The 27880-nt window shown below is 42.6% G+C and overlaps 1 protein-coding gene across 19 annotated transcripts in view; it reads left to right on the forward strand.

Moving 5' to 3' along the window:
* The window catches only part of DMD (dystrophin), a 1901967-nt gene that overhangs the window by 1278432 nt on the left and 595655 nt on the right, over positions 1-27880 (forward strand). For all 19 annotated transcript variants that reach the window (XR_008319265.1, XM_053308495.1, XM_053308494.1 and 16 more), the window contains one exon: positions 22441-22542. Coding sequence is in view for 17 of the 19 variants with exons in the window: in XM_053308495.1 (XP_053164470.1) it covers positions 22441-22542 (102 nt within the window). In the remaining 2 variants the exon portion in view is untranslated. The remainder of the gene's footprint in view (positions 1-22440; positions 22543-27880) is intronic.

Consider the following 27880-nt stretch of genomic DNA (forward strand, 5'->3'; position numbering starts at 1 on the left):
GTCATAATGATCTGTTAGATCAGGCTAGTTAGCTTTTTAAATATTTTGTTTAATGTGCAGTGTTGTGACTTCTCTCTCCCTTTTCAAACCCAATCTTGTTTTCCACTGGCACGGAAGAGCTGATCTTGTACTATTTCCTATGCCCAATATGTAATGACAGGAATTGGGGGATGATGGCAAGGCAGAAGGGTGGAAGTGCTCCAGCCTAATTCAGCCATTTTTGGTTTGATTTAGTTGAAATCTGAAGTCAAACTTTGGGGCTGAATTGAGCCAAATCTCTTCCAAAGCAAATCAGCCTCTGAAATTTTGCAGTCTCAGCTCTTACTGTGTACAATCTATTTCCCCATTGAACTAAGTCAGAAGCTGATATATGTTATCATTTCTTCTTCATCAATATAGGTTTATTTTAAAATTTTGTGAAATTAAAGTACAGTAAAGTTTTTACAACCAAAGTTTTATAAAGATGATTTCCTGTCCACAGGAAATATAATGTCAACTGATACAATAGGAAGAGTGATTAAGGAGAAGCAAAAAAGGAAAAAATGACAAGAAAATACAGGAAAATAGATTCTGAATAAAATACTAGAACAGTTTAAATTTACAAAAGAAAACAATGCAGAATAAGTAGATTTAAGAAACTTTATTAAAGTAAGGAAGAACTATTAATATTAAGAGATAGGGAATTCTGTACATAAAGAGAAACTACAACGAATAACTAAAGATGAAGAAACAGCAGACCTAATGGGAATATTAAGTTTAGTATGAAGAAGTTTGCAAATGAAAGACTTGCAATATGATTTTCTTTTTTTGTAAAATGCTCATAATCGACATTTTTATTGAGTTGTACACCCTCACCTTGACAGTCTTAATTCATTAATAATTTGATAATGATGGGAGTGCCCTGGTTAGTCATACTCTAATATAATTGTACCCCGCCATAGCCACAGTCCCTGGGTTCAGCATTTGTCTGCAGAGGGAAGTGCTGTATCTGGAGTGGTTCTCCTTTTCAAATGCTGGATATCTAGCATCTAAGGGGATGAAGAGAAACTTCTCCAAGATTCAGCACTGAACTCTACATTCAAGCACTGCACCTGGAACTGAAGAATTGTGTGGCTACAGGAGCATGTCAATATGGGGGCATTTAAGCTGGTATTCTCCATACTGCTATGGAGCTATAATTGGGCAGACCTGTTGTAAGAACATTAGCCACCCTGCGTCTAGGAGCCACCAGCTGCTCCTTCTGCTGCTGCTCACCACTGGCTTGTCTGTCATACTACCCCTTTGGTTCTCATTTGCTATGCTGCTCCCTCACTGCCCACTTGCCAGGTTCCTTACGGCTCAGTGGGAAGCAAGAAAGCCCTGAACAGGCACTTCCTGTGCCCTACTGACTTGGAGTCAACTGAGAATGCAAACTATGCATGTGCTTTGTGTCTGCATCAGGGTCAGCTCTGGGCTGGTGGGAAGAAGGAAGGGTCTGTTTGGGTTTTCCCTGCTTCGCACGGGCCCAGGATGAGCCTGGTGAGTGGTCAGGAACAGTAGTGTGGGCAGCAGCAGGTGAGTGGGGCACCCACAATTGCCAGGGGGTGGAACAGCACCATGGAGGCTGCCTGTGTTCACTCATCAAATACAGGCACCATCTGCCCTTGCTACGCCATTGACTCAGGCTGAATTTCTGAGAAGGAATTCATTCTGAATGAGAAACTGCCTCTTCCTGATTGCTGCATTTTATTATAGTCGGTCTCCCCACTGCTGGAGAGGGAGGTGGTTTCTCATTCCCACTTCAGTCCTTGAACTGCTGAATTTCTCATTCCCATGATTCCCATTCAATGCAGTCACTTACTGGCATCAGTCACCACTTCCACAGCCAAGGAAGTCTGAGGAAGGGTGGCAGATGTGTGACACCGGAACCAGGTGCCTGCTCTAAGACAATATTTGTTCCACTCTTTGGCAGGTGAGATTGCTATCAACACTGTAATTAGGGATGTGCACAAACTGGGTGTTTCTAACCAAACTATGCCAGCAAACTTGGAGAACGACACAGTGGCCAACAGATTGGAAGAGGTCAGTCTACATACCCACACCAAAGAAAAGAGACTTAACAGATTGCACAAACCATTGCACAATATCCTTAATTTCACATGCTAGCAAAATAATGCTCAGGATCATCCAATGCTGATTAGAGCCCTATGTGGAAAGGAAAATGCCAGATGTTCAAGCTGGTTTCGAAAAGGCTGAGGAACAAGAGACATCATTGCTGATGCACGCTGGATAATTGAGAAAGCCAAAGAATAACAGAAAGAAGTCAATATGTGCTTTATTGACTACAGAAAAGCCTTCAATTGCTTCGACCATGTCAAGTTGTGGAATATCCTTAGGAAAATGGGCATCCCAGAACATCTCATTGTTCTCATGAGAAACCTATACACAGGGCAGGAAGCCACAGCCCAGATGGAACATGGTGAAACAGACTGGTTCAAGATCGGCAAAGGAGTAAGACAAGGCTGTCTACTTTCTCCTTCTTTATTCAATTTATATGCTGAACGTATACTGAGAGAAGCTGGATTGGAAGAAGATGAGTGTAATTTTAAAGTTGGAGGAAGAAACATGAACAACCTGCACTATGCTGATGACACCACTCTGATAGCTGACAATGCGGAAGATCTTCAAGCTGTAGTAATGAAAGTCAAATGACACAGTGAAAAAATGGGACTACAATTAAATGTAAAGAAGAATAAACTAATTACAATGGGTACAGCAACCAGCCTCAGAATTGACAATGAAGATATTGAAGTGGTGGATAGCTTCTGCCTTTCAGGATCGACCATCAACAGTCAAGGATCCAGCAGTCAAGAAATACGCTGCAGACTAGCACTTGGTAGGGTTGCAATGAAGGCCTTGGAAAGGATATTTAGATGCCGTGATGTGTCTATATCTACAAAGATTAGAATTGTTCGGACAATTGTTTTCCCCTTGACACTCTATGGATGTGAAAGCTGGACTTTGAAGATGCAAGATAGAAAAAGCATTGACACTTTTGAACTTTGGTGCTGGAGAAGACTTTTGAGGATACCATGGCCAGCCAGGAAAACAAACCAATGGATCATAGAGCAAATCAATCCAGAATTTTCACTCGAGGTACAAATGACCAGGCTCAAACTATCATAGTTCAGAAACATTATGCGAAGACCCAGGTCCCTTGAGAAGTCCATAATGCTGGGGATGGTTGAAGGAAAGAGAAGAGGATGACCAGCAGCAAGGTGGATGTACTCGATTACAACAGCAATGAATGCACCACTGAGAGACCTCAAAGGCCAAGTTGAAGACAGATCATCCTGGAGAGAATCTATCTATGTGGTTGCTAAGAGTCGACACCGACTTGATGACACTTAATCAATCAGTCAATCAACAAACAAACTGGTTCGGCATTCCTTTTCTTGATTGCCAAGCTGGTTCAGAGGTCTGGCGGTTTGGTTAGTTTGGTGGCTGGGGTGTTACCTTTAAGGAGCAGAGAGTGTTCTCTCTCCTCCACTGTGTTTCTCCCACCAGTGCGGCTGCCTACCATTCTGGCAAAAGCTTATCATTGGCCAGTTCATGATTGGCGAAGCATTAAAGTCTATGGGAAACAGTGATTTAGGGGAACCAGGACTGCAAAAAGACCTAAAAATAAAGGAACTAAAAAAGCAACAACCAAAAAATATTTCTAACTCACCCCCCACCCCTATTCCCCCGATCACTAAAAAACCTCACCAACCTCGGATACTTGGCTGCGGTTGGCAAGATCTGTCACAATTTCCTATTTACATATACTCAAAACCACAGATGGTGAAACTGAGGTTGGCAAGGGATGACTGTACATCATTCTTATAGTACATCATTCAAGTGACTTTGTATTTTTTAAGTTGCATTCAGAAACTTTATAATTAATGACAATTCATATTCTTAATGCAGATAGAAAAGTTGGTCACTCGCAGATGAGATTTCATTCTACATGAGTGACAGAAAAGTGATGAATAAATTCTATATCTGTACATTTAATTTGACAAATGTTAAAAAGTAGAGTTCTTGTTCACTAATATCAATCTGAAAGCATCTTATTAAAAATAAAACCTCTATTTTGGTAAGCTGTGAATGACAGCAGAATAGATATCAACTCATGTCAGTCAATGTGTTCTGAACTTGATGGATATACAGGCAGAGGGATAAAAATGTGTGTCTAAAGAGTTGCAAACTAATTGAGATAAATGAAAGAATCCTCATTAAGCATGAAAAAATGAAAAAGCAGCTGAACAAGTTGTGTCTTTCCCCATTCATCAGCTATCATTTATCAACGTTCCTTTAACAATTTAAGATAAAGTCTTGTATTTGTGAGTACTACTGTAATTTCACTCCATTATGTTAACATCTGTTTAGTGAGTATTTAATATACATACTGATGTATAGTATCAGTTGATGCGTAACTTGGGTTCCTATGCTGTCAAAGAGCACTTTTAGAGCGAGGACAATGTGAAGGACTTAATAATGGTCCTGCTACATAAAATTTACTCTCTTGTTGATTAAGTGTGGCCATTAGCCAGAAAGAAGACTCTCCAGTCTAGGCTGACCTATAATTAATGAATTTACAAATACTCAGACTAAAATATGCAATACTTTTATTGCATACATACTCTAATAGAACTTAATATACCAATTTGCATACATAGAGATCTCTGTAGGGATCCATGACCCCTCACATCTGGGCACAAAAGCGGGGTGGGTGGTAGACAGACAGGGGTGCCTACCACCCAAAAAATCCCAAGGCAATTGGACACTCCTCTGATTATTGGTGAATTGTTAAAGTATTTTTGAATTCCTCATAGAGAATGCCCCTAGGTGCTCCACAATAGGAGATATGGACTGGTTCGGGTTCCATTATACTCTATGAGAAAAATAATTAAAAATATTTCAAATATTCATAAAAAATCATAGGGGTGTCTGATTGCTTCAGGATTTGCATGGTTGCATGGTTGTTGGCATGGGTGGAGCACCCATGGGTGCTCCACAATAAGGAATAATTGTCTGGTTCGAATCCCATTATATCCTATGAGAAAAAAATAAAAATAATTTTCAAAAATTCATAAAAAATCGTACGAGTGTCCGATTGCTTTGGGGTTTGGGTGACAGGTACCCCTGGGTGCCAGCTACCATCCTAGCTACTTTTCGAGAGCCGAACGAGTCCGAACCGGTTCGGTTCGGATCCAAACCGGTTTGGATATGAACTGAACCAGGGTGTGGTTCGGACAAAACCAAAACCGAACCACCCCCTCCTGGTTTGGACCTGGTTCGGATCCGAACTGAACCGGGCAAACCGGTTTTGTGCACATCCCTACATACAATGATGAAACATACAAAATTTTAAAAGAATTGTGAGAGAGATAATTTCTAAATTCATAAGTCCCAAATAATGTTGCGTGAAGGTCAAATATATCAACAGTTCCTTTGTGCATATAGATCGCTGTATAATGGAGGAATATATATGAAAGCAATCCTTATGGTTCCCACAAAGTCCTTATAAGTCTTTACTCTCGCAGATTCTTGTTCAGATTCTTACTCTACAGGTGTCCTAGGTAGCTTTTAACCTGTTTCTTCCTGCTTAGGCAGGACTTCATCAGGAGAAATCTACAGTGAACCAAATCACAATAATACAGTGAACCAAATCACAATAACATAAAAATACCTTCAACAAATTACTGTATTTACTCAAAGGATTAACTTGTTTATTTCTACTCACATTTATCTCTTCATAAGTGCCTCTGCACCTAACAGTGGTTTCACCTTGCAACTCCTACTGAATACAGGGTTGTTCTAACTTCAAATGGTACTGATACTGCTTAATATACCATACGGCACCTGCCAGATGTTTTCACTCCCATTAATCACCAGGAAAGTAGTCCTTATCCAACCATGTGTCTAAATATAAACATATAAATATATATAAATCAAATAAATAAATAAATAAATAATAATAATAATAATAATAATAAATGGCCAATTAAACTGACAATCCGTATGTGTGTGGAGAACGCTAACATAGAACTTCAAAAGAAGCACAAGGCTTTTTTTCTTTAAAGTCTTAAATTGATATGGATCCAAAATACAAGCTGGAGTCAACGTTGACCTCAGGACTGACGTCGGTCTTGATGCTAGTCAAGACTCCTTTGCCCTTCATGGCATAGCCAGGGACTTCTTACTCTCCCAGGGACTCGAGCTCCAAGGCATCGATTTCAAAATCTATGACATCGAAAGCCTAGTGCCCACACATTGGGCTATAAGAAATCCTCAGAGAGAAGCTCTTCAAAGATGAAGAATCCAGCTTTGACGCACTTGACCTTGGTGCCATTGACTGTGCCGATGCCATTGCCTGCAATACCCACAGTGCTGAAGATTACTGCCTCGACGTCGACGGCTCCGATGTCGACGTCAACTTCAATTCCTTCATTTCTAGCTGATGTTGTCCAAATCTCTTCTGCAGGTCTGTCACCAGGATTGTTATCTCGCCAGCTGAATCACCTGTTTGGCTGTCCCCTCACATGCTAAGGGGGAATACTCCTGCCCAAGAGTCACCCGCTAGAAAAACTGCTTGGATTAGCTAACTCAACACCATCTAATACGACCTTTAAAGGCTTCACTCTCTCTCAAGGCCCAGACAATGATGACTCCAGATCTCCTCTACCTATTTCCAAGACTCCCTTGGACACTCCAGGAAGGAGGACGCACCTGTTGTCCCCTTCCATGCCATGGTGGGAATGCTACCATTAATCAGTGCCACATCTCCCATTGCATCCCCTGAATTACAGTTCTGCTAGCGCTTTTGACTCTGTCCATCTCCATGCGAGGGAGTGTTTCATATCTAATTCTCTTTTTGGTTTACCTGGACTCCCCTATGATTTTGAGGAGTACAGACTGTGGAAGTCGATGAAACTTAGGGTTATGTTCCCCCTTCCCCCCAACGCCAATGACCCACTCAATGTGTCCTACCATACCTGGGAATTCCTCAAGGCTAATGACACCAGCCCCAAGGGCACCTCCTCCTACTCCAGAACCACCTGTGGTCCCTCCGGAACCTGTGTCCTAGGGATCCTACCTTGCCAATGGAACTGAGCCCAGAGATGCTTCCCCCTGAGGCCACGGACAATGAATCTGTCTTAGACTTGGACATGTCTGAGATTCTACCCGGAAGGAACTCTCCAGATAACAACATTGCTAACCCTCCTTCGAACTCCATAACTGAGGGATGAAGTCTTACAGGGTTCGTATCCAAAAAATGGCTAAGGTTCAAGGTCTTGAAATACCTCTTCCTGTCATCTATTCAGGACCCAGTTTATTACTACCTGTCATCGATCTCAGTGGCTCATCCAAACAGCCCTGCCACTGCTTCCTGCTCTAATTGCGGCTTCAAAATCTGCCTGGGCTACTCCTGTCACTTCCACACTCCTGTGCAAGAAATTGGAAAGCCTCTACAGAATCCAGGAGGCCTCATGTCCATTTTTATTTAAGCTCTCTGCTGCCCAACTCCCTTGATGTGGACTGCACATTGCAGTCAAAATCTTTGTGAGAACATTGTGCTCCAGTGAACAAGGAGAGCCGGAACTAGATTCAATGGCAAGGAAATTCTAATCTGCTTCCTGCCTCTTTCTCAAGATAGCCAGCTATATGGCCTGCATGTCAAAATATCAGCAGTCTCTTTGGGACTCCTTGAAAGATGATGTCAATGACCTGCCTGAGCCTTTCAAGTCCAGGTTTATGGCTTCTCTTGCCAAGTCAGCTGACTTGACCCAACAACATATTAGCACTGCCAAGCACCTGACCAAATCCAAGGTGTTGGCAGGTTCAGTTGTGCTACGTTACCGTGCATGGCTTCACTCCACTCCTCTAGAGAATATTATGAAGGACAAGATTGAGAACCTGCCCTTTGACGGTGAGGGCCTCTTCTCCAAAGATACCGATGACACCATGGAGAAACTAAAAAAGTCTCAGTATACGGCCAAAATCTTTGCCCTGCCTCAACAATGGATGTTTCAAAACAGGGACTGTTATAGGTACAAGCAATGTTATCAATCTAAACCCTCTCAAGACAGAGGCATCTTTAGACTGGACTCCAGAAAGTTCTCCAGGTGCCCCTTCCAACAGCGTCAGAGAGGTCAACAAAAACCAAAGCAACAGGATCAGCCTAAATAGACTTTTTAACCTAGAGGTCTTGGAAGTATCTGCATCTCTTCCCCTTGACTCCAGCTGCCTTGCTCCCTTCCTGGTGTCATATAACATCAGACGGCTGGGTGTTGTGCATAGTTGCCTCAGGCTGTGCAATAGAACTCCCCACTTATGCGGGAATAAAATACATTCACTCAACTCCTACCCTTGAACAAGAGGTCTCTGAGCTTCTACAAAATGGGCCATAGAACCTGTTCCAACCTACTCTAAGTATTCCATTTTTGTCTCCAGATGCTTCCAGGTTCCCAAACATGATGGAGGACTTCGCCCTATTTTGAACCTATGGGGATTGAACAAGTTTCTTTGAACTGGCAAGTTCCATGTGATATCCCTGCAGGCCACCTCCTGCTTCTATGAGAAGAGGTGTGGTTTGCCTTTCTTGACTTAAAGGATGCATACTTCCACATTTCCATAAGGCCATCATCAGTTTCTGCGCTTCTGCCTAGGTACACAGGAGTACCAATACAAGATGCTCCCCTTTGGTCTCTATACTGCCCCCAGAGTTTTTACCAAATGTATGGGCGTGGTGAATGCACATCTGTGCATGCTGGGCATTTCAATTTTTTCGTATTTGGATGACTGTATCATCTCCAAAGAAAAATAGACTCTGTTGTGCAACTTCAAATGTGGCTGCGCTGTGTCTTCAGACCAAACTTGAACAGTCAAATCCAGCTCACTCTCTCTCTCCTAACAGATTTGGGCCTCAGTGTCTATCTCAAGAAGTCTGTCCTGACCCCTAGTGCACAAGCCAATATATTGTGGCTGTCCTGGATGCAGTCACAAGGCATGCCTACTTATCCATCAAACATATCCAATCCATCTCGACCCTGGTTGCAGCTTTTCAGGCCTCATGCAGGCAGAGGACCTGCTGGATACAGCACCTTCTGGGCCTGATGGCCTTGTGCACTACGACAGTGGCCAACACCCACCTTCAAATGCAGAGACTTCAAATGTGGCTGCTCTCCGTCTTCAGACTGAACTTGAACAGTCAAATGCAGTGGTTAGTCATAGCTGATGCTGTTATCCACCTTACTTGGTGGGTTATGTCCCTCTTTCTATGTTCTGACCCCCACAACCTCAGTCACCACTGACGCCTCTCTACAGGGCTGGGGTGCACATTGTGGTCCCCTGCGGATACAGGGCTTGTGGAACCTCCAACAGCAGGAGCTTCACATTAACTCACTAGAGCTATTGGCAGTTCCCCTCACTTTTAAGGCATTCCTTCCTGTCCTAAAAGGGAAGGTGGCCCAGGTTAATCTTGATAATACCACGGTTATTGCCTACCTGAACCATCAAGGAGGGACTGTTTTGAGATCCCTGGCCCTACAATTGTGCCTACTGCATGAAATCCAACCTATTGCCATCCATATTAAAGGGGATGATAATATTCTAGTTGACTCACTCAACAGGGATTTCTCTTTTTCAACCCTCCATAAGTGGGAACTGAATGACTCTGTTCTCTCTGGTTTTTGACACTTGGGGTGTTCTTAATGTTGATATATTTGCCACAGAACAAAACACAAAATTTAATTTATTCTGTCCCAGGGCAAGCATCGGCACAAACTCCCTAGGAGACACCTTCCAGTTACAATGGAAGGACAGGCTATACTACCTCCTCGCACTGTTTTCCCCTAATGTCCAAGTTAGTGAAAAAAAATCTTCAGGAACAGAGTAAGTGCATTCTGGTCTGCCCTTGGTGGCACAAGTAGCCCTGGTTCCCAGCTCTGCTAAGGCTTTCCAAGGGCAACTACCTCCCTCTCCCATTGCAGAAAGACCTACTGACAAGAGATGGGGGCTTAGTCCTGCACCATGCTCTTCACACTCTCTCGCGTGGAGGCTGAACTTTTAGATGATATTTTGCTGAATGAAAGGAAAGCCTCAAATAGAAGAGACTATATTTGCAAATGGAAGTGTTTCCTATCTTATGAGTCTTTGAAATTTTTTGAACCCTTCCAGGCATCCATGCGACAAATACTACTGTACCTCACCTCTCTCAAAAGTTTTGGCTTTTCTGATACTTCCCTTAAAGTCTACCTAACGGCTATACCAGCTTTCCACCCTGGCTGGGATGGCAAGTCAGTTTTTGTACACCCTGACTCTCAACATTTTTTTTAAGGGGGATCAACAATCTCTACCCTCTGGTTTGGGAGCCAGTGGAGCCTTGGAGCTTGGAGCTTGTACTATCCACACTCACAGAGGCCCCATTTGAACTTACATCTTCTATGAAACTGTTGTGCCTGAAGACATTTTTTCTTGTTGCTATCACTTGGCCTAGACGAGTCGGCAAACTCACCACTTTGAGAGCTGATTCCCCCCTATACCAGACAGAGTGGTTCTTTGTCCGGACCCTGTCTTCCGTCCTAAGGTTGTCTTTGATTTCCACATCAGTCAGGATATTCCTAGATTCTTCCTCAATCCAGCTACACTTCTGGAATGCTTCATGCATGCTTTAGACGTTTGAAGGTGCCTCCTATACTTCCTAGACTACACAAAGGCATTGTGATGCTCGAACAAGCTGTTGTCACTTTTTCTGGGCTTCACAAGGGCTACATCATCTCCAAATGGAACCTATTGAATTGGCTTGTACAACTCATTTTCTTCTGTTAAAAAAAAGCAAGGTGTCCAGTCTCCTGTCAAGTTCAGGGCCCACTCTACCTGGACCATGGCTATCTCAGCAGCCCACATGCATCAGCAGCAGCATGACTGACATTTGCAGAGCTGCAACTTGGTCTTCGGAGCTGCCATTTATTAAACACTATGTGGTGGACTTGAACTGTGCTTCTGAGGCCAACTTTGGTCAGGTGGTTTTGAAGAAGGTACTATAATTACTAGGACCCACCCCCTATGCAGGAGCTAGTCACTCACCCAGTTTTGAGAGACCATGGATTCCTATGGAGATAAACAGGTTGTTTAGCTGTAACAGATTATCTCTGTGGGGATCCATGGTCACTCACAACCCCTGCCTGGTCATCCCCTCTGCTAGCATGCCTTTATATGGACTTACCTGTAGTTTTTTCCCCCCTTGGAGTTCTTCTCTCAATGTCTTCAGTATCTTTGCAGCATCCAATTCAGGAACCAGAGGGAAGCTCTCTACAGTCTGTTTTATAGGCTCCAGTATCCCTACTACTTACAGGGACAGAGAGCGCCTAATCGGAGGTATTTATTCTTCTGTGGGGACTCCTGAACAGGTGCAGAAGACCCAGTTGTGAGTGACCATGGATCCCCACAGATAATCTTTTACAGCTAAGCAACCTGTTTTAATTGCAGCAATACTCTAGTACATCATTACTTGAACTCTCCAAGATGGCATCCACACATGTTTAGATGCCTTAGATCTTTCCCGATACTGCCCAAAGGCTGTTGGGAACAGGGAAGTTCCTGTTCCCAGCAAGATGCATCTGAGAAACAGAGAGCCTGGCTGCTGACTACAAACAGCACTGCTTAGGGATGGCAGAGGGTGGTGGAGGAGCAAGGGAGCGGGCAGATAAGACCTGCCTTTCTCCTTTTAAAGTCCCCCCCCACACAAAACAATTCTGCTGGGGCAGCTTGCCCCAGTCGAAACAGTGGTGCCAAAACACTTCAAGCACATCCTTAGAAATCACCCCTCCAAAGTGAACCAAATTGTTTGTCCTCTATTGGGAAGTACTTTGATCACTACTTCCACTTTTAAACAAGCAATATTCAAAACCATTCACATTCCTCCCTCCTCCTGGAAGCAAACTGTAGACTGTTGCTGAAATTGGAAGACTCTTTTTGCAGAAGGCAAAGGATTTCCTGAAATGGCCTTCCCCTCTCTCCTTTGACCAAACATGACTACTACTTTTAGATGAATTGAACCCTTCGGTTTACTTCCAACAAATGCATCTAGGTTGTTAATAAAAATCTACAGGGCTCCATATACTTGCTCAGGAACAAATTGAACTGAGCTCGATTGTAGCTGAGTAATCTTAATCCTGATTTTACTAGATATCTTTACTAGATATTTTATTTATGACTCTTATGGAGTTTTATTTTACCTGCTGTGAGCACTTGAAATGAGGTTATAAATTCTAGTAAATAAAAAAGTGAAACTGCAAATCAAAATCTGACACACTCTTCTACTAATTGTGAAAGATAGCTATTGACTTGGATATGACAAGTGGTTCCTGAGTTTAAAGGTAATGCTAGGAAACCTGGGGTTACAAATAATGAGCAGTAATAAACAGCAGTAGTGCAGTGGACAACTAGTCATCTAGTTGACTGCTAGAACAGTGATACTACCTTTTAACATCTCACCATTAAATTACATGAATTATCTAACTATTTTTCTGTTATAGTGTCTCCTATTAAACTTAGAAATGTTTTGTGGGAAACAAAGAAGCAAATGAAATTTTCTGGAAATTTTCACAAAGTTTATTTGTTTAAGAAATAATCCTGTAAGTAAAACACATTTCAGTTTAAATTAAATGCTATTTCATATAAAAATAATGCATTGTGTGGTATTTACAAATCCTCTAAAAATGTACAGCATATTAGAAAGGGAACATAGCATGGCTTCAGCAACAAGGCCACCATCTATGAACCTGGTTCGTGATGTCAGTGTCATCGACCCTTTAGGAAACAGTGACTATAGTGCAATCAAATTCAGCATACATGTGGGGAGAGAATCACCAAGGAAGTCTAACACAGACACTTTGAATTTCAGAAGAGGAAACTTCTCCAAAATGAGGAGTATGTGAAAAGAAAGCTGAAAGGGAACATCAGGAGAGTCACTTTGCTCCTGACTGCATGGAGTTTACTCAAAATCACAGTACTAGAAGCTCAGTTATATTGTATACCCAAAAGGAAGAAAGGTACCACTAAGTCCAGGAGGATGCCAGTGTGGCTAACAGGTAAAGTAAAGGAAACCATAAAGGGGAAGAAGTCTTCCTTCTAAAATTGGAAGGCCTGTCCAAATAAAGAGAACAGAAAGGAACACAAACGCTGGCAGAAGAAATGCAAGGTGACAATAAGGGAGGCAAAAAGAGAGTTGGAGAAACATTTTATTTATATTTATTTATTTATTATTAAATAATAATACCTTTCATTAAGAAAATCCCAAGGTGGCTCACAATAAAATTTATAAACAAGAGTATAACATTTATCTAAAAGCATCAAGAGGAATATCAAAAACTTCTTTAAATAAATCAGGGAGGTGTTTGGACCATTAGACAATGAGGGAGTGAAAGGGATTATTAAGGAGGATATGGAGGTTGCAGAGTAGCAACAACCTGGATGGCTTTAAGAAGGGCTTGGATTACTTCCTGGAGGAGAGGTCTATCAACGGCTACTAATCTGAGGGCTATAGGCCATCTCCAGCCTCAAAAGCAGGATGCCTCTGAGTACCAGTTGCAAGAAATTAGCAGTGGGAGAGAGGGCAAGCCCTCAGCGTGCATGCCCTTGGTGACATCTGGTAAGCCATTGTGTGAAACAGGATTCTGGACTGGATGGGCCTTTGGCCTGATCCAGCAGGGCTGTTCTTATGTTCTTAACCTTTGTATAGCAATTGCCTCCCCCCCCCCGCCCGCTTGAAATGATTTAGAACAAAAATAACCTTGAAGGAAACAACGATGAGTTATTTTTCTATGCAAACTGTTTTGAGAACTGTTTTTAATGAAATACAGTGCATGAATGAATGAATGAATAAAGGCTGACATCCTAACGAAGCGTAGAAGTAAAGAGCTCTGCAGGGACATGCTGTGAGCCCTCGAACGACTCCTCCCGTCCTCATGTGTTAATGTTTTACCAGAGGACTAAAACTTCTGAGCACCACTTGTACTTTGGAAGAGCTCTGTAAGATCAGAAACAAGTCACTGGTCCTCAGTGACATGTTTCTGATCTTATGGAGTGCTTCTGGAATGTAAGCAGTGCTCAGAAGTTAGTCCTCTGGTGCAACAATTGTACCAGAATAGCACAGTAATCCACATTATTGTGGTGTTCTGCAATAGCTTGCAGAATAGCACAAACACAGGGAAACTAAAAATGCCAGAATGCTTTCTAGGTTTCTATGGGAGACCTGTCTCCTCTGTCTTATAAACTATCCAAAATAACTGAACGACTCCAGAAATTTTAACAGAGGGACTGCAGTCTCTTTTGTGCTACTTTCTCCCAGATCCCCTAATCCTGCACCAAGGACTTGCCACGAACCTCATTGGAGGATGACAGTCTAATTTTTCTCTTATACAAAAAATTACACCTGCTCACATGTACTTATGGATTAGATTTACAAACAACAAAATTTCTTTAAAATAATATTTTTGAGATAATATTTGAGAATGATAATGTTTTAGTTGCTATTGCACAGTCTTTGTTCTTCCTCTTTTCCATGGCCTATTAGAAGCTGAATATAAGTTTTAAAATGATTTTATTTTTACAGGGTCTCTGGGAGAATGCGAAACTATGCCAAGGAGATGGAATTGAAAAGAAAGTGCGATAGGAGGGGAAATGTGCTTTAAATGCAAGGATGAGGACTTGTTAGGCTGATAATTGACACTGTCATTTGGGAATGGAAATTATAAATGACAAAATCTGAGCGAAGATAAATACTATTAGGCAGAAGACTTGGGACATCAAGAATCATTTTACTGTTCTTATCAGAAATCCTTCACATTTTTGAAAAATAACAGGCAAATATCAAGGGCAGCTTTTATTGACAACAGAATGTAGTCCTTTGCAATGTTTTAAACTGACAATGAATTGCACACATAAAAAAGCAGAATGCATTTTTCAGATTTTTGTTCATTTTGTTTAAATTTACCACAGTGAATGCATTGCCATACAGTTTTGCCTACTGTCAGATTTCTGCTGTACAGTGTTGCTGCTGCTAGGCTAATGAGTACTGGAACTGGGTAAAACAGAAGGATGAAAAGTCACACGATAGCTGGTGGCAAAAAAAGGGGGGGATTTGAAAATGCTACTAAGTTCTGATCAAACTACAGAAGCATAAAGAACAATAGAGAAAACTCGTTTGGACTCATAAAGCACTTCATCAAAACTTTTCTTCTTTGAAAAACCTACAAACAAGCTCCATATGTCAAAGTCTGTGATTGTCATCTCCAATACCTTAACTACTATACAATCTATTCATAGAAGAAATAATATCAATAGAGTATATTATTAGGATTAATAGACCAGTAATAATAGCCACATTGGGGAGCGGGGGATGTTAGCTTGGCTTGAGCATGGCTGTAAAATTTTAAAAGAGCAGTATAACTTCTGAATTATTATTTCAGATCTCAGCAAAAGGTCAGAGTCCTATTTTCAACACCTATAATTTCATTTTCCACACAAGGTTCTATTCCATGGTTCTGATTCAGCTAACCTATAACAAAAGGTCTAAGTTCATAACTTAGTATAAGAGTCGTAGAGAAAGGATGGAAGGTGTTGTCAGTTCTGTAGAGAAAGCTCCATACTAACTCTCCAAGGCCTTGTCACTTCAGCTAGGTGAAATTATTCTATTAATTTTGATTGGTGATGAGCAGGGGCGTATCTAGGGGTGGGGCAGGCAGGGCACGTGCCCCAGGCGCCACTTGAAGGGGGGCGCCATTTTAAAATTTTTTTAAAAATAACAAGAAATGGCTACCAGAACAAAATGGCCACCACACATGCTCTAATGGCCCCTGTGAGGCCCTAGGCCATGCCAGGCCTCACAGAGGCCATTTGAGCATGCACAGTGGCCATTTTGTTTTCAGTGGCCATTTAAGAAAATTATTTTTTTAAATGGCCACTGCACATGCTCAAATGGTCCCTGCGAGGCTCTAGAGGCCAGCGGGGGAGGGGGAACTTTTGCAGACACCCCCCCAGCCTTTAGGAAGCCCCCTGAAGGGGCTACAGATTTAAAAAATTAATATAATATAAGTCACTGTACACATATTCAGTTTGGCACTATGTACAGAGAATCAGGGTTTGTGAATACTGAGCTGAAGCATATGAGCTAGGATTGTATTCATTTGCTCTACTTTGCTTCTTGTGATAAGTGAGTTAAATGTGATGTCTTAATAATATGACTATTAAAGGTGAGTTTGTCTTTGAATCAGTGTGAAATCCTTAGTATTAAGACTCACTGGGAGTTTCTTGCTCTCTTTCTCTAATTTTAACTGTCTTTCTGAAATACTAGAATATATTCCAAGCAGTGACACAGTTTACTCTGCATATCCTTTAATTATTTTCAGAGTATCTGGGAAAAGTCAAATTCTCCATTTATTTTTAAAACTTATGTAATAGTGATGCTACAATGCATAGTAGAGAATTAGGCAGGAACTTCTGTTTAGTTTTCCAAGTACACCTCCACATAGTATTTGGGTATTTCATGATCCCCAGCATACTGAAATTGGTAGTTTTCCAGCATTTTTTGGTCTGGCTACGTCCACTGCTAAATAGTTTTTGAAATATTAAAAGACTAAGGAGCTTGACTTGTATTTTTGAGCTGATATTATGGTAAAGTTACCTTAAAGATGGGTGTCAGATGTTTGGACGGGGGCGCCATTTCAGTGCTTGCCCTAGGCGCTATTTTCCCTAGATACGCCTCTGGTGATGAGCATAATAAAGTACTTTCTGTATGGTTAACTGAACTGTTGTGTCTAGACTTTTTCCTGTGGGTAAACAAGACAAGTAGTTCTGGGGAATCTAGTTATTAGTTCACTGCCTTTCTACTGGGGATACTGCCCATTCCCCAATAGAGGACAGAGAAAGTCCAAAGATAATAAAGATTTCTTACAAATGAAAAGCCCTAAATGCCTTCACTCATAAGTAAAGCTCGCTTAACATGTAAGCCATTTACTCACATGGCTCAGTGACAGGTGTTGGAAAAGAGCCTTGGGGATTAAAGGTTTACGCTTGGCCTAGTAGAGTTGAGAATATTACATAACAAGGACTGACCTCAGATCATCTAGTTGATTTTTTAAAAATGTGTTTTCAGAATCTATCCGCTGGTATTTGCTAGTAAGTTGTATTTATAACATAATTAAACCAAAGAATCTGTATAATAAAATAAACCAAAGAATCTACAAATGCAAATCTTTAATTCTGTTCCTTAATAGTTTTCTATAGAACCTTAATCAGGGAATCTAATCTATGGAAGCAAACTTTTGTAGACCAAAAACTTGGTCTACAATTTTTTCATATTTCTAGACCACCCCAAACTCCCATCTCTGCGGGGTTTACCACAACATAAAACACATTTAAAATGGAGACCTTAAAGGAATTTAAAACTAGTACAGTTAAAAAGCTTAGGTGAAAAAATAAATCTTTAGAGACTTTTTAAAAGGTTGTCAGAGATGGGGAGGCTCTTACTTCAACAGGAAGCATATTCCAGAGTCTCAGGGCAGCAACAGAGAAGGCCCATCCCTGCGTAGCCACCATACAAGCTGGTAGCAACTGCAGACAAACCTCTCCAGGTGAGATCAATAGGATTGGGGCTCATGGCGAAGAAGACTTTGAGGCTCTTCTCACAATCCATGAGAAGAGCCTGGGGAGGGTTTGCCAGGAGAGCAGGCTAAGCCCGCTCTCCCCTCAGACAAGTAGCAGTCTGCTCTGGGCGGTCGCAGTGGCCACCCACACCACTGCCGGCTCCATCATGGAGCCAACGGGGGCTGGGGAGTTCGGGGGGCATGCAAGCCCCGGAAGCTCCATCATGCCCTGTGCGAGCGCACAGGGCATGCTGGAGAGACCCCGGAGCCGGGAGGCTGCTTGTAAGACTCCCAGTCGGGGGTCTCCTCATGAGTAGCCATGCTGTGGAGCTGCGCCGTGGCAACTCATGATTTAAAAAACCAGGTGTGCGGAGTGCTCGCTCCACAAACCTGGTTTAAGGGGAGGGGTAGTTTGTCGGGTTAACTGCCTGGAGGCTACCGGGCTCACCTGAGAGCCCAGTGGTTCTCATGATCAGGCAAAATCGGGCTAGACTCCGAGCCCGATTTCACCTGATCGTGGGAATAGCCTCATTCTCTTAAATACCCAGAGCCTAAGATGTTTAGGGCCTTACTCATTCGCATTAAAGATGCCCCTCATTTCTCCGTGTGAATGAGAAGCTTCTGTGAAGTTTTCATACTTTGTGGAATTTGGTTTTTTGCCTGGAAAGTTGATTTTTGACTGGTGTTTTGCACCTTGTATTTTGCCTGGAAACTTACTGGTAGCCAGTGTAGCTCTTTTAGTATAGGAGTAATATGGTCTCTTCGAGATGACCCAGAGACCAACCACGCTGTCACATTCTGTACCAACTGCAGTTTTAAAACTACATACAAAGGCAGCCCCACATAGAGCGCATTGCAGTAATCAAGTATATAGACTACCAACATATGTACCACTGTTCTGCAGTTGTTTATCTCAAGGAACTGACACAGCTGGCGTATCAGCTGAAGTGGATAGAAAGCATCTCTGGCCATTGCCTCAACCTGGGACACAAGGGAGACAATTGGATTCAGAAGCACTCTCAGATGGTGTACTTGTTCCTTCTGGGGGAGTGTAACCCCATCCAGAACTGGCAGATCAAAAATTGGCTCCCGAGTCCCAACCCAACACAATAAGTACCTCCATATTATTTGGATTGATTCTCAGTTTGTTATCTCTTATCTAGCCCTTCACCACTTCCAGGCAGGCATTTAGGGAGGTTATGTCAAGAGCTTGCCTGCCAAACGATGTCTGGCCCCAGATTTATGGCACAGGAGCCAGCAGTTCAGGTTTCAGGCTGACAGCAGAGGAAGCACGGGTCTCAGGAATCCGAACAAGAAGCCAGAAATCCAAGGTTGCAAATGCTCTGATACAGTGCAAGCCGACGTGTTGTTTCCAGTGGTTGTTCGTCACCCACACCACCTGATTTATAGTCCTTGGCCTTAATTGCTTTTCTCCCCTGGACAGCTGCTAGAGATTCAGCATCTTTCTTGTTGCCTCCCGAGGAGGTGCTTGCTTCTCTGAAGTGCCTGCACTTGCTGTTGCTGCTTCTCCTGCCTACATTCTTGGGGAGTTAAGGGTCGTTCTCTCTCTCTCTCTCTCTCTCTCTCTCTCTCACACACACACACACACACACACACACACACACACACACACACACACACACATATCCCGGTTCAGGGTCTGACATTTCACCCCCAGGGTCTTCTGATCCTGATGGACCTACTTGTACTGAACCTTCGCTCTGGTCCATCTCAACTCTCTCCTGAGGCCCAACATCAGACTACTCTCCATCAGGTGCCTCCTACCTGTTAGTGTACCAATTGCCCCGCTGCCCAATGGAATCCCTTACTGAGCTTACGGACTTGGTCGCAGAACTTGCATTGGAGTCTCACAGACTTTTGGTGCTAGGGGACTTCATTTCGGGACCAATTTGTCCGGAGGAGCTCAGGAGTTCATAGCGGCCATGACAACTATGGGCCTATCCCAAGCAGTCTCTGGATCAACACATATTGCAGGTCACATGCTTGATTTGGTCTTTTACTCTGATCAGGGTGGTGTTCCGTGGGTGGTGACTCCTGTGATTTCACCATTGTCATGGACGGACCACCATCTGGTTAAGGTTGGGATTACAACCACTTTCCCACCTCCGCAGGGGCAGGGGGCCTATTAGAATGGTCCACCCGAAAAGATTCCAGCCACCACCATGGGTTGCTAACCCATGGGGTACAGGGTTCTGTTGTTTCTGAGGTGTTCTGAGTGTAGATTCTCTGGTAGTGAATGAGAGTGGATTCATGGTTTGTATTGAAAATCTCATTTGCTACCAGAGAATCTACACTCAGAACACCTCAGAACCCTGTACCCCATAGGTTAGCAACCCATGGCGGTGGCTGGCACTCTATGTGCACTACACCACCACTTGCTCTGGGCCACCCCATCAGCCCCCAAGTGCAGTTATGGGGCTGCTGAAACCTCCATTACACCTTATGGGGAAAAACCTTAAAGACCCGTAAACTTCAACAAATCACCAAAAATCAGCCTTCTGCCCAAATCCTTTGAAAAAATTCTGGTAGCTTCCTTGCCCCCCTTGGGCACTACCACCAACCCCACACCACTTTAGGCCACCCCTTTCCGCCCGACATGAAGCGATACACCTCCATTATACCTTATGGGGGAAAACCTTAAAGACGCATAAACTTCAACAATGCACCAAAACTCAGCCCTTTGCCCAATCCCTCTGCACTTTGGGTGGTAGCCTCCACCCATTAGGAATTACTGCCCCATCCTGCTTTTTTGGCTCTGGGACCCTTTTTAAAAATCTGAATCAATTCAGATTCAGATTTGGATTTGGATTAATTCGGATCCGAATCGAACGTGGGGTGATTCGGATGGGTCAGATTCGGACCCAAAAACAAATCAGGGGTGTTTTGCTTTGGATCAGAATCTAAGCACCGAAAATCCAAATTGCTCACCTCTCGTGGGATCTGAACAACAAAATGTGGTAACTACCAACTGGTAGCTACAAACGACATATATTGAATTGAATTGGATTGAATGAATGAATATAGGGATGCTCCTGGGATTCCCGAAACAGGCTTTCTTGGTAACAGTATATTTAAATTTAAATTTGTGTTCAAGTTGTGTACATCTAGATTTAACATTTAGATTCAGTTCAGATTCATCCATATGTTTTTAGCTTTCCAGTTCAGGTTAGGTTCAGACCTATCCTGGCTTAGAACAATCCCAGAACAATCCTAAAACAATTGAATACAATCCTAGCTTCAGATCCTGCTTTATTTTGAAACTCTGACTAACATAAGCCAGGAGTGCCTCATTCAAATATAATGAGAGTCTGGCTTGTTCTAATCTAGGATCAAAAGTAGAATCCTTCCTCCCTTCATACACAAAAGCAGTGGGATTGTATGCAAACCAGGTTAGAGGATATCACACAAAGCCAGGATTCAGTCCGTGTTATGTCTGAATCAAACCATAGTGTGTGAAAAGGGGAAGAAAGGTTGAGCATAAGAGGTTTCAGGATTATGAATTATTTGTTATGTAATGTTTTTGTAATAAATCTTGTTGAACTTAACCTTCTATTCCTCAATTGTTTTACAATACATAAGTATATGCTATAATTTCAGTACCGTTCATGCTGTAGATCTCATGATATACCTTGGGATAGAAGGCTGATTTTTAATATTAACAAAATTTGGCAATACTATTTAATAAATTGTATAAAAATGTATTTTTAATTCTCTGTGTATTTGTGGTATAGCCATCCTACTACTTGGATTTTGGAATAAAATGGTATTCAGGTTTGGAGAGTTTTGAAGCCTGATCTTTTCAGGTGAGCTTACAGAAGACACTTTTATTTGAAAAATGACAAATGAATCCTCATTTGCAGCCCACAAATCCTACCCATGTTCCCTTGGAAGTATCTCCCAATGTGTTTAGTTGGGCTTATTTTCAAGTGTCCATAGATTATAGGTGCTAGTACTGATAACTGAACAATAGGGTTTTTTTTGTTTACAGTGGGATATGTAGCAGCCTAGGCCTTACATGGAAAGTGACCTTAAAACTACCCTGGCAGACCTACCCAGTTCTGGACTTGAGTTTTGAAATCATTCTTGGTGTTGTGCACACAGCGAGGATGTCCCTGAGAGAGTTGTACTTCATTAGATCAGGCCAAATCTACTTGGTTTGTAGGAATGGCCATGCTGCAAACTACCCCAGGTCTCTAAAAGGGTTCTATAAATAACAAGATGTTCCTAAGCAATGTATGTTTCTTCTCTTTCCTCTCAATAAGGGGGAAAACTCATCTACAATACGGACAAGTAACAAATGTAAATCAAATTAGTGTATAATAAAATTGCTTCCAATAAGATGGAAGTCATGATCTCAGAACTCATTTGGCTGTGGGACTATTGCAGGGAAGCCATAGCAACTTGCCCCAATCTCTGCAAGGTCAACTATTGTGTGGAGCAGTTCCTTATAAAATGTTTGTTTTTCTCCTGTGAATTTTGACTATGTTCTATAACATTTCTTCAATGAGACCTTCATGGATGACTGACTAAATCACTATTTATTTTACTTCTTTTACTCCATACTGTTATTTTATTCTTTAATAATCTTTCTCTTTCCCTCGTTGCTGTTTTTCTGAACTATTCCCATTACTACTCCAAAGAAGAATCTAATCTAGAGGGTGTATACAGCTTCCCAGGGAGCCTTCAGATTTAGACTTTTTATTGCTCAAAGCAGAGCTAATCTACACTGTGTATTTTTATTTTTCAGGAAATTGAAGCAGCCGTGAAAGCTAAACAGCCGGATGTGGAGGGAATTTTGTCTAAAGGGCGTCATATATACAAGGAAAAACCAGCCACTCAACCAGTAACGGTAATGAAGCAACCTTAGTAATATCCATTATGGCGTAATGGGTTATGCTTCCCCTGTTGTACACTTGTCCTTGATGTGATCTATCTGAAATCCATGAAAAAACTTGGTGTCTCTCTGAGATACTAGAGGGACAGAAATGTAACACTTTCACCTGGAACTACGTATTCATGGTTTTTTACTGAGCATTACAGAGCTTTTGAGTTCTTCCACCTGAACAAATAGTATTTAGATTTGAAATACAAGCCACAATCCTGCCTTTTTACCACAGATGCCAGGGGATACTGCATTCCTACTGTGCGAATAATGAGGGTGGGAGGAAGAGGACAAGTCTGGGCTAGGCTACATAACTCCCAGTTTTCGTCACTTGCCAGTCAGTGACAGCGGTCACTGCCTTGGCCTCAATTAGCCCATCGGAACATAGCATGAAACTTTGGGTAGACGAAGCTGTGGTTAATATGAGAAGCTGAGAATCATTCTGCAGACAATCATTCAGCAGAACCCGTCACTCTTCCTGGTCCACCAATGCTGCATCCCAGCAAACTCTGTGCCGCTCATGTTGCCAGATTGTGGGCAAGGCATCAGGAGGTCAGTAAAATGGCAACCACTGGACATTATCTTTGAGGAGGTGTGCTCAGTGCGATCTTTCTTTCCAGCATTGATTGCCCACCATCTTCAGAGAAAATACATTTTAACCCTTTCATCACATCACTTGTATCACTGCCTTTGCAAGAACTCTGCTGCTATACAGTCTTGCAGAAGCACAAACCAGTCAATGGCAATGGGGTTTTGAGAGAGAGATCAATAACAGCATCCAAGAAACTGGGGCAGGGGGCAGTGGTTGGTATTTTGGATTGTTCACAATGGAGTTTATATTGTGATGTAGCTTTGATTCTGCAGTGTGAATGTACATAGAGGTGGGGGAACCAGACCTAGGAACATGCCAACGAATCCTGGGAGAGGACCACAGTTGCTGGACTAAAGGTAGGTCCAGGGCTAGTTCTCTGTTACTCCAGGAGGGGATCTTACTGACTGCCCAGGAGGGAATATGTATGTGAGGGCAGGTAGAGAATCTTGGAATTTGGTTCACTGTGACAACGGATGCTCTTGGATTTGTAAGGCCCGGGCCAAGCAGTCCAGGAAGCATCAACACACTCTTGCCCACTTGATGGCTTACCTGCTGGGTATTACCCTTCTCATGAGGGTGTTGCTGAGGGACCCTTCTCCATGGCTTGCATGAAGCTAGCAACTGGGCTGGGAGCCAACAGCCTTCCCGCCCTCATGCCTGTCCCATGGCCAGGCACTCTCATGAGAGAGCAGTCCTTGGGCATAAGCATCTATTATACTTTGTCATCACACAGAACTTTCTAGCCTGATCCCTTTGTCTCATTGGATAGCTCTGCTCATGTGGTATGGCTAAGTAGTGGTGTGCCCAGACCGGTCTGGAGCCATGGAAAAGACCTCTGGACCGGTCCGGAATTTGGCCAGTCTGGCGGTCCAGCAATGGGGGGGAGTGTCACTTTAAGGGTGGGGGGGCATAGTACCTACCTCTCCCGCTGCTCTTCCCCCTCCAGCGCTCCCATTGTTGGCTGCAAAGTTCTAAAGTAGGTAGAAGCTGGTGCAACACATGCGCCTGGCGCGGAACGCACACGCCTGTTGTCGCCGCCGGCGCGTGTGCGCCGCATACGTCACACACGCGTGCCGGCGGCAACAACGGGTGTGTGCGCGTGCCACGCCGGACACATGCATAGCGCCAGCTTCTACTTGCTTTAGAGCTTTGCAGCCAACGATGGGGGCAGGGCCGGCACGGAGGAACCCTGCCGCCCCAAAAACGTTTGTTTAAAGACAAGCGCCGGAGGGGGAAGCACAGTGGGAGGGGTAAGTACTACTCCCCGCCCTTAAAGTGACACTCCCCCCAGTGCCGGACCATGCCTCCATGGTTCCATGCACATCCCTATGGCTAAGACTATATGCTTTCACTCCAGGGGAAGGGGCTGGGCCCCCCTTCCCCTATAAATCGGTACAAAAAGAAGAAAAGAATCACTGAAAAAAACAAAGGCTTTCTTTTAACTCCAACTCTGGTTTATCCCATCCTATTCAAGGCATATTTCCCTTTGCTGGAATGCATAATTCCAAACCAGTCTGGGGTACCTCCAAACCAGGGGCCAAGGGTTGCTTCTCTCTCTCACACACACACTCACACACAAACACACTTCAAAGTTTTGAGTCTTGACTTTGGGGCATTTAAATCATATCTTCCTGATTTCAGAGAAGTGAGAGGTAAACAGTTTTGCAAATACACATTCTTTTGAAGTGACTAAGACTGTACCCCACTTCTTTGCAACATTGTATCAATAAAAACAGCAACAATAATTTAGAGGAACACAACTAAGGCTGCATTCAGACATCGCATGAAACCAGAGTTACAGGTTACCCACAAACCTGTAACTCCAGTTTTGTGAGATGTCTGCATGCAACCGCAGCCTTGCAACCAAACCAAAGCGTTCACTTTACTTGTCAGACTGAAATTTGAAGCTGGGAATACTCCTCAGTTTCTCTGTTCTAAATCTCTGTTAGAAGGGGCTGTCGTGCTGTCTGCATGTATCTGCCGCTATAACTGTGGTTACAGGTTATGTGACCAATAAGAGGCCAGCTTGAAGCAGCAGTAACAGCAGTTACACTTTAGGACTTACCCAGCATTCTATGGTGTGTTCCCTGACCGAATGCCACACCCCTCCCTGCACACTTTCTACTTCCTCTGCCTGCCAACTGGCACACCAGATCCTGCTGCTCTTATAAGTAAAAGGCTAGCAGCACTACCAGGGAAGCACTGCTTGAAGTCTGCAATCACAGCCAGTAATCACACCCCCTCCAAGTTCCTGGCCAATTGTGAGCGATTTCCTGGAGCTGTGAAGCCATGCCCAAAGCCTAGCAACACCATGGCTACACAATTGGGAGGAACCAAGCTCGGAGGACCAGAAATCAGGAAGGGAAACACTAACCTGCCTTTGGAGTTTACCAAACTGGAGATGGAGGATTGTCTGGAATGTGATCCCCAGTTTAGAATATGTCTGAATATTACACACTTAATAGCAATAAACATTAAAAAATAGTTGGGGTGCAAGATTATAATATTGGTCAACTGGTTTGGGAGTTTTAAAAAGGCAAGGACAGGAAGAAAAGTGTGCTCAGGTGTGGAGGTGAGGGGGCATGCAAGGGTATATACCCTTGGGAACCAACTCTTCCATATATTACAACCTGTGCAAGTAAGCACTTCTCTATAGTTGTGCTACAGTTGTTCATACCTTTTCTTCCTCTTTCATTATTTCTCCCTCCATGTTCACAATTGGTGTTAGGAAAAAAATAATTAGAAAAGTCACTAGTATTTCATGAAATTTCCAGAAAATTGTGTAAAAAAAGTTGCACAATGTACTGTACATTGTGTCATTTGGACATCTGCAACATTGCCCACTAGAATTAGTATCACTGTTGGAATAAAGCACCACCTGAATAGACTCACAGGATAGCTCTGATTGGATCTCCAAGCATTTTTATTTTTATTTCATAGCAGCTGTGTGTGGGAGCTTCAAATTTGATTGGAGCAGAAGGACCAGGAGAGGGAGTGTTTAACATATTTCTTTCACATCATTTCCCCTATCTAAATCATCCCCCTCCCCAAACCTCCTGTTAACCATATAAGAGGAAAGAAACATACAGGGGAACTACATAGATTGAAGAAATGACCTGTAAATTAGATCAAATCCAATGTTCCTTTGTGGTTGCTTTACAGGTTGTTGTTTTTTAAACTTTGGGAGACCCAATCACAGTTATCCCATTTAATATGCAGTTTGGCCCTTAAGAAAGTGCAATCTTGTTGGATTGCATTCAGTGATTTTAGATGGATATACCTAGAAATATTTAGAAAATAAAGAACTAAAGCATGTGTTAAGCACAAAACATTGGAAGCAGATATTAGCTTTTATTTTATAAGTGTAAGAACATACTATATTTTGACAGAATAGTATAGTATGCCCAAGTAAGTGTGTCTACTCTTATTCATACAGAAGCTTGTTTCGGTAAGTAGGGTGTTTCTAGACAGTTATTGTCTGTTGCCAATAACATCATCATTTATTTTTAATATATTAAATATCACTTGGTAGATGGTTAATACACACACACACACACACACACACACGTTATTTGACCAATAATTTATAGGCATCACATATATATTGTCTGTACAAAATATATTAATGACAGTTTTTTAAGTACTGGGAACTTCATTTTCTCTAGTGTACTTTTTAAATTATGCACGGCTGTTTGTTTAATTAACTGTAAAACCATTTGTTTAATTAACACACTGTGAAGCTAGTTTTTACTTCAGTGGCTGTGGTAGAGATAGCAACAGAACTGTGAACCTAAGATGTCACTGAAGTGGAATTACTTTCTCAATGTTTGAAATCCACACATTCAGATTGCTTTGGGGCTTTCACAGATTGATATATAGCTTACTGTGCAGTTCCTCTTCATATATGCATTCCTTTATCCTGACATAGTTTAAATCCCAAGCACAATTTTAATCTCAAAGGTCTGGAAGAGATGTTCACAATAATAGGTATATCTCCTAAATTTCATGTAGGGCTGATTCACATGGCCAATTTCTGGTCATCTGCAAGCAGAAATGCCAGTTAACTCACCAAGAAATAATCATGTGCCACAGTGCTTGGCGTGGGCTAGCTGGGATTTTTGATCTTTGGTTAGATCAGGACTAGCTAAGAAGAGCCTCCCACACAGCACACAGTCTCCCCCCCCCCCTTTTTTCGGATTTAACCAGGATTTCTGCTCACAGATGAGCAAAAATTCGAAACATAGCAGGTGTATTATCCTGGATAAGTGTTGAATTAGTCCTGTTCTTGGTAATGTGAATCAGCTCCTAGCATTTTCAGTAGTATTACTGAACTACTGAACTAATGGTGAACTACTTTAAGTAGTTCACCATTAGGTAATTATGGCATCAGTCTTGCTCAGCCTCCCTGTTGTCTCCTTAAATGTGTAGATAGGATTGAGTTCTAGGCTTGTTTGTGATTTTTTTTTAATGTTGATTCATTAAAATGATTGTGTAGTGGATTTAACCCAGCCTTTGTCTCAAAAGCAAGCCCACATGAGGGGAAGAAAAATGCTGAATCATCCTCTCTCTTGTTTTCATCCATAAGAACATAAGAACAGCCCAGAACTATTAAAGACTCATATAGACTGGTGGGCCCTAGCATTGGCTCTTTTGTTCACCTATATAGATCAAACTGCACAATTCCCTCAGGAGTGGGGCTCAGCCATGGTGGTC

This window comes from Hemicordylus capensis, chromosome 3 (assembly GCF_027244095.1).
Source record: "Hemicordylus capensis ecotype Gifberg chromosome 3, rHemCap1.1.pri, whole genome shotgun sequence".
Lineage (NCBI taxonomy): Eukaryota > Metazoa > Chordata > Lepidosauria > Squamata > Cordylidae > Hemicordylus > Hemicordylus capensis.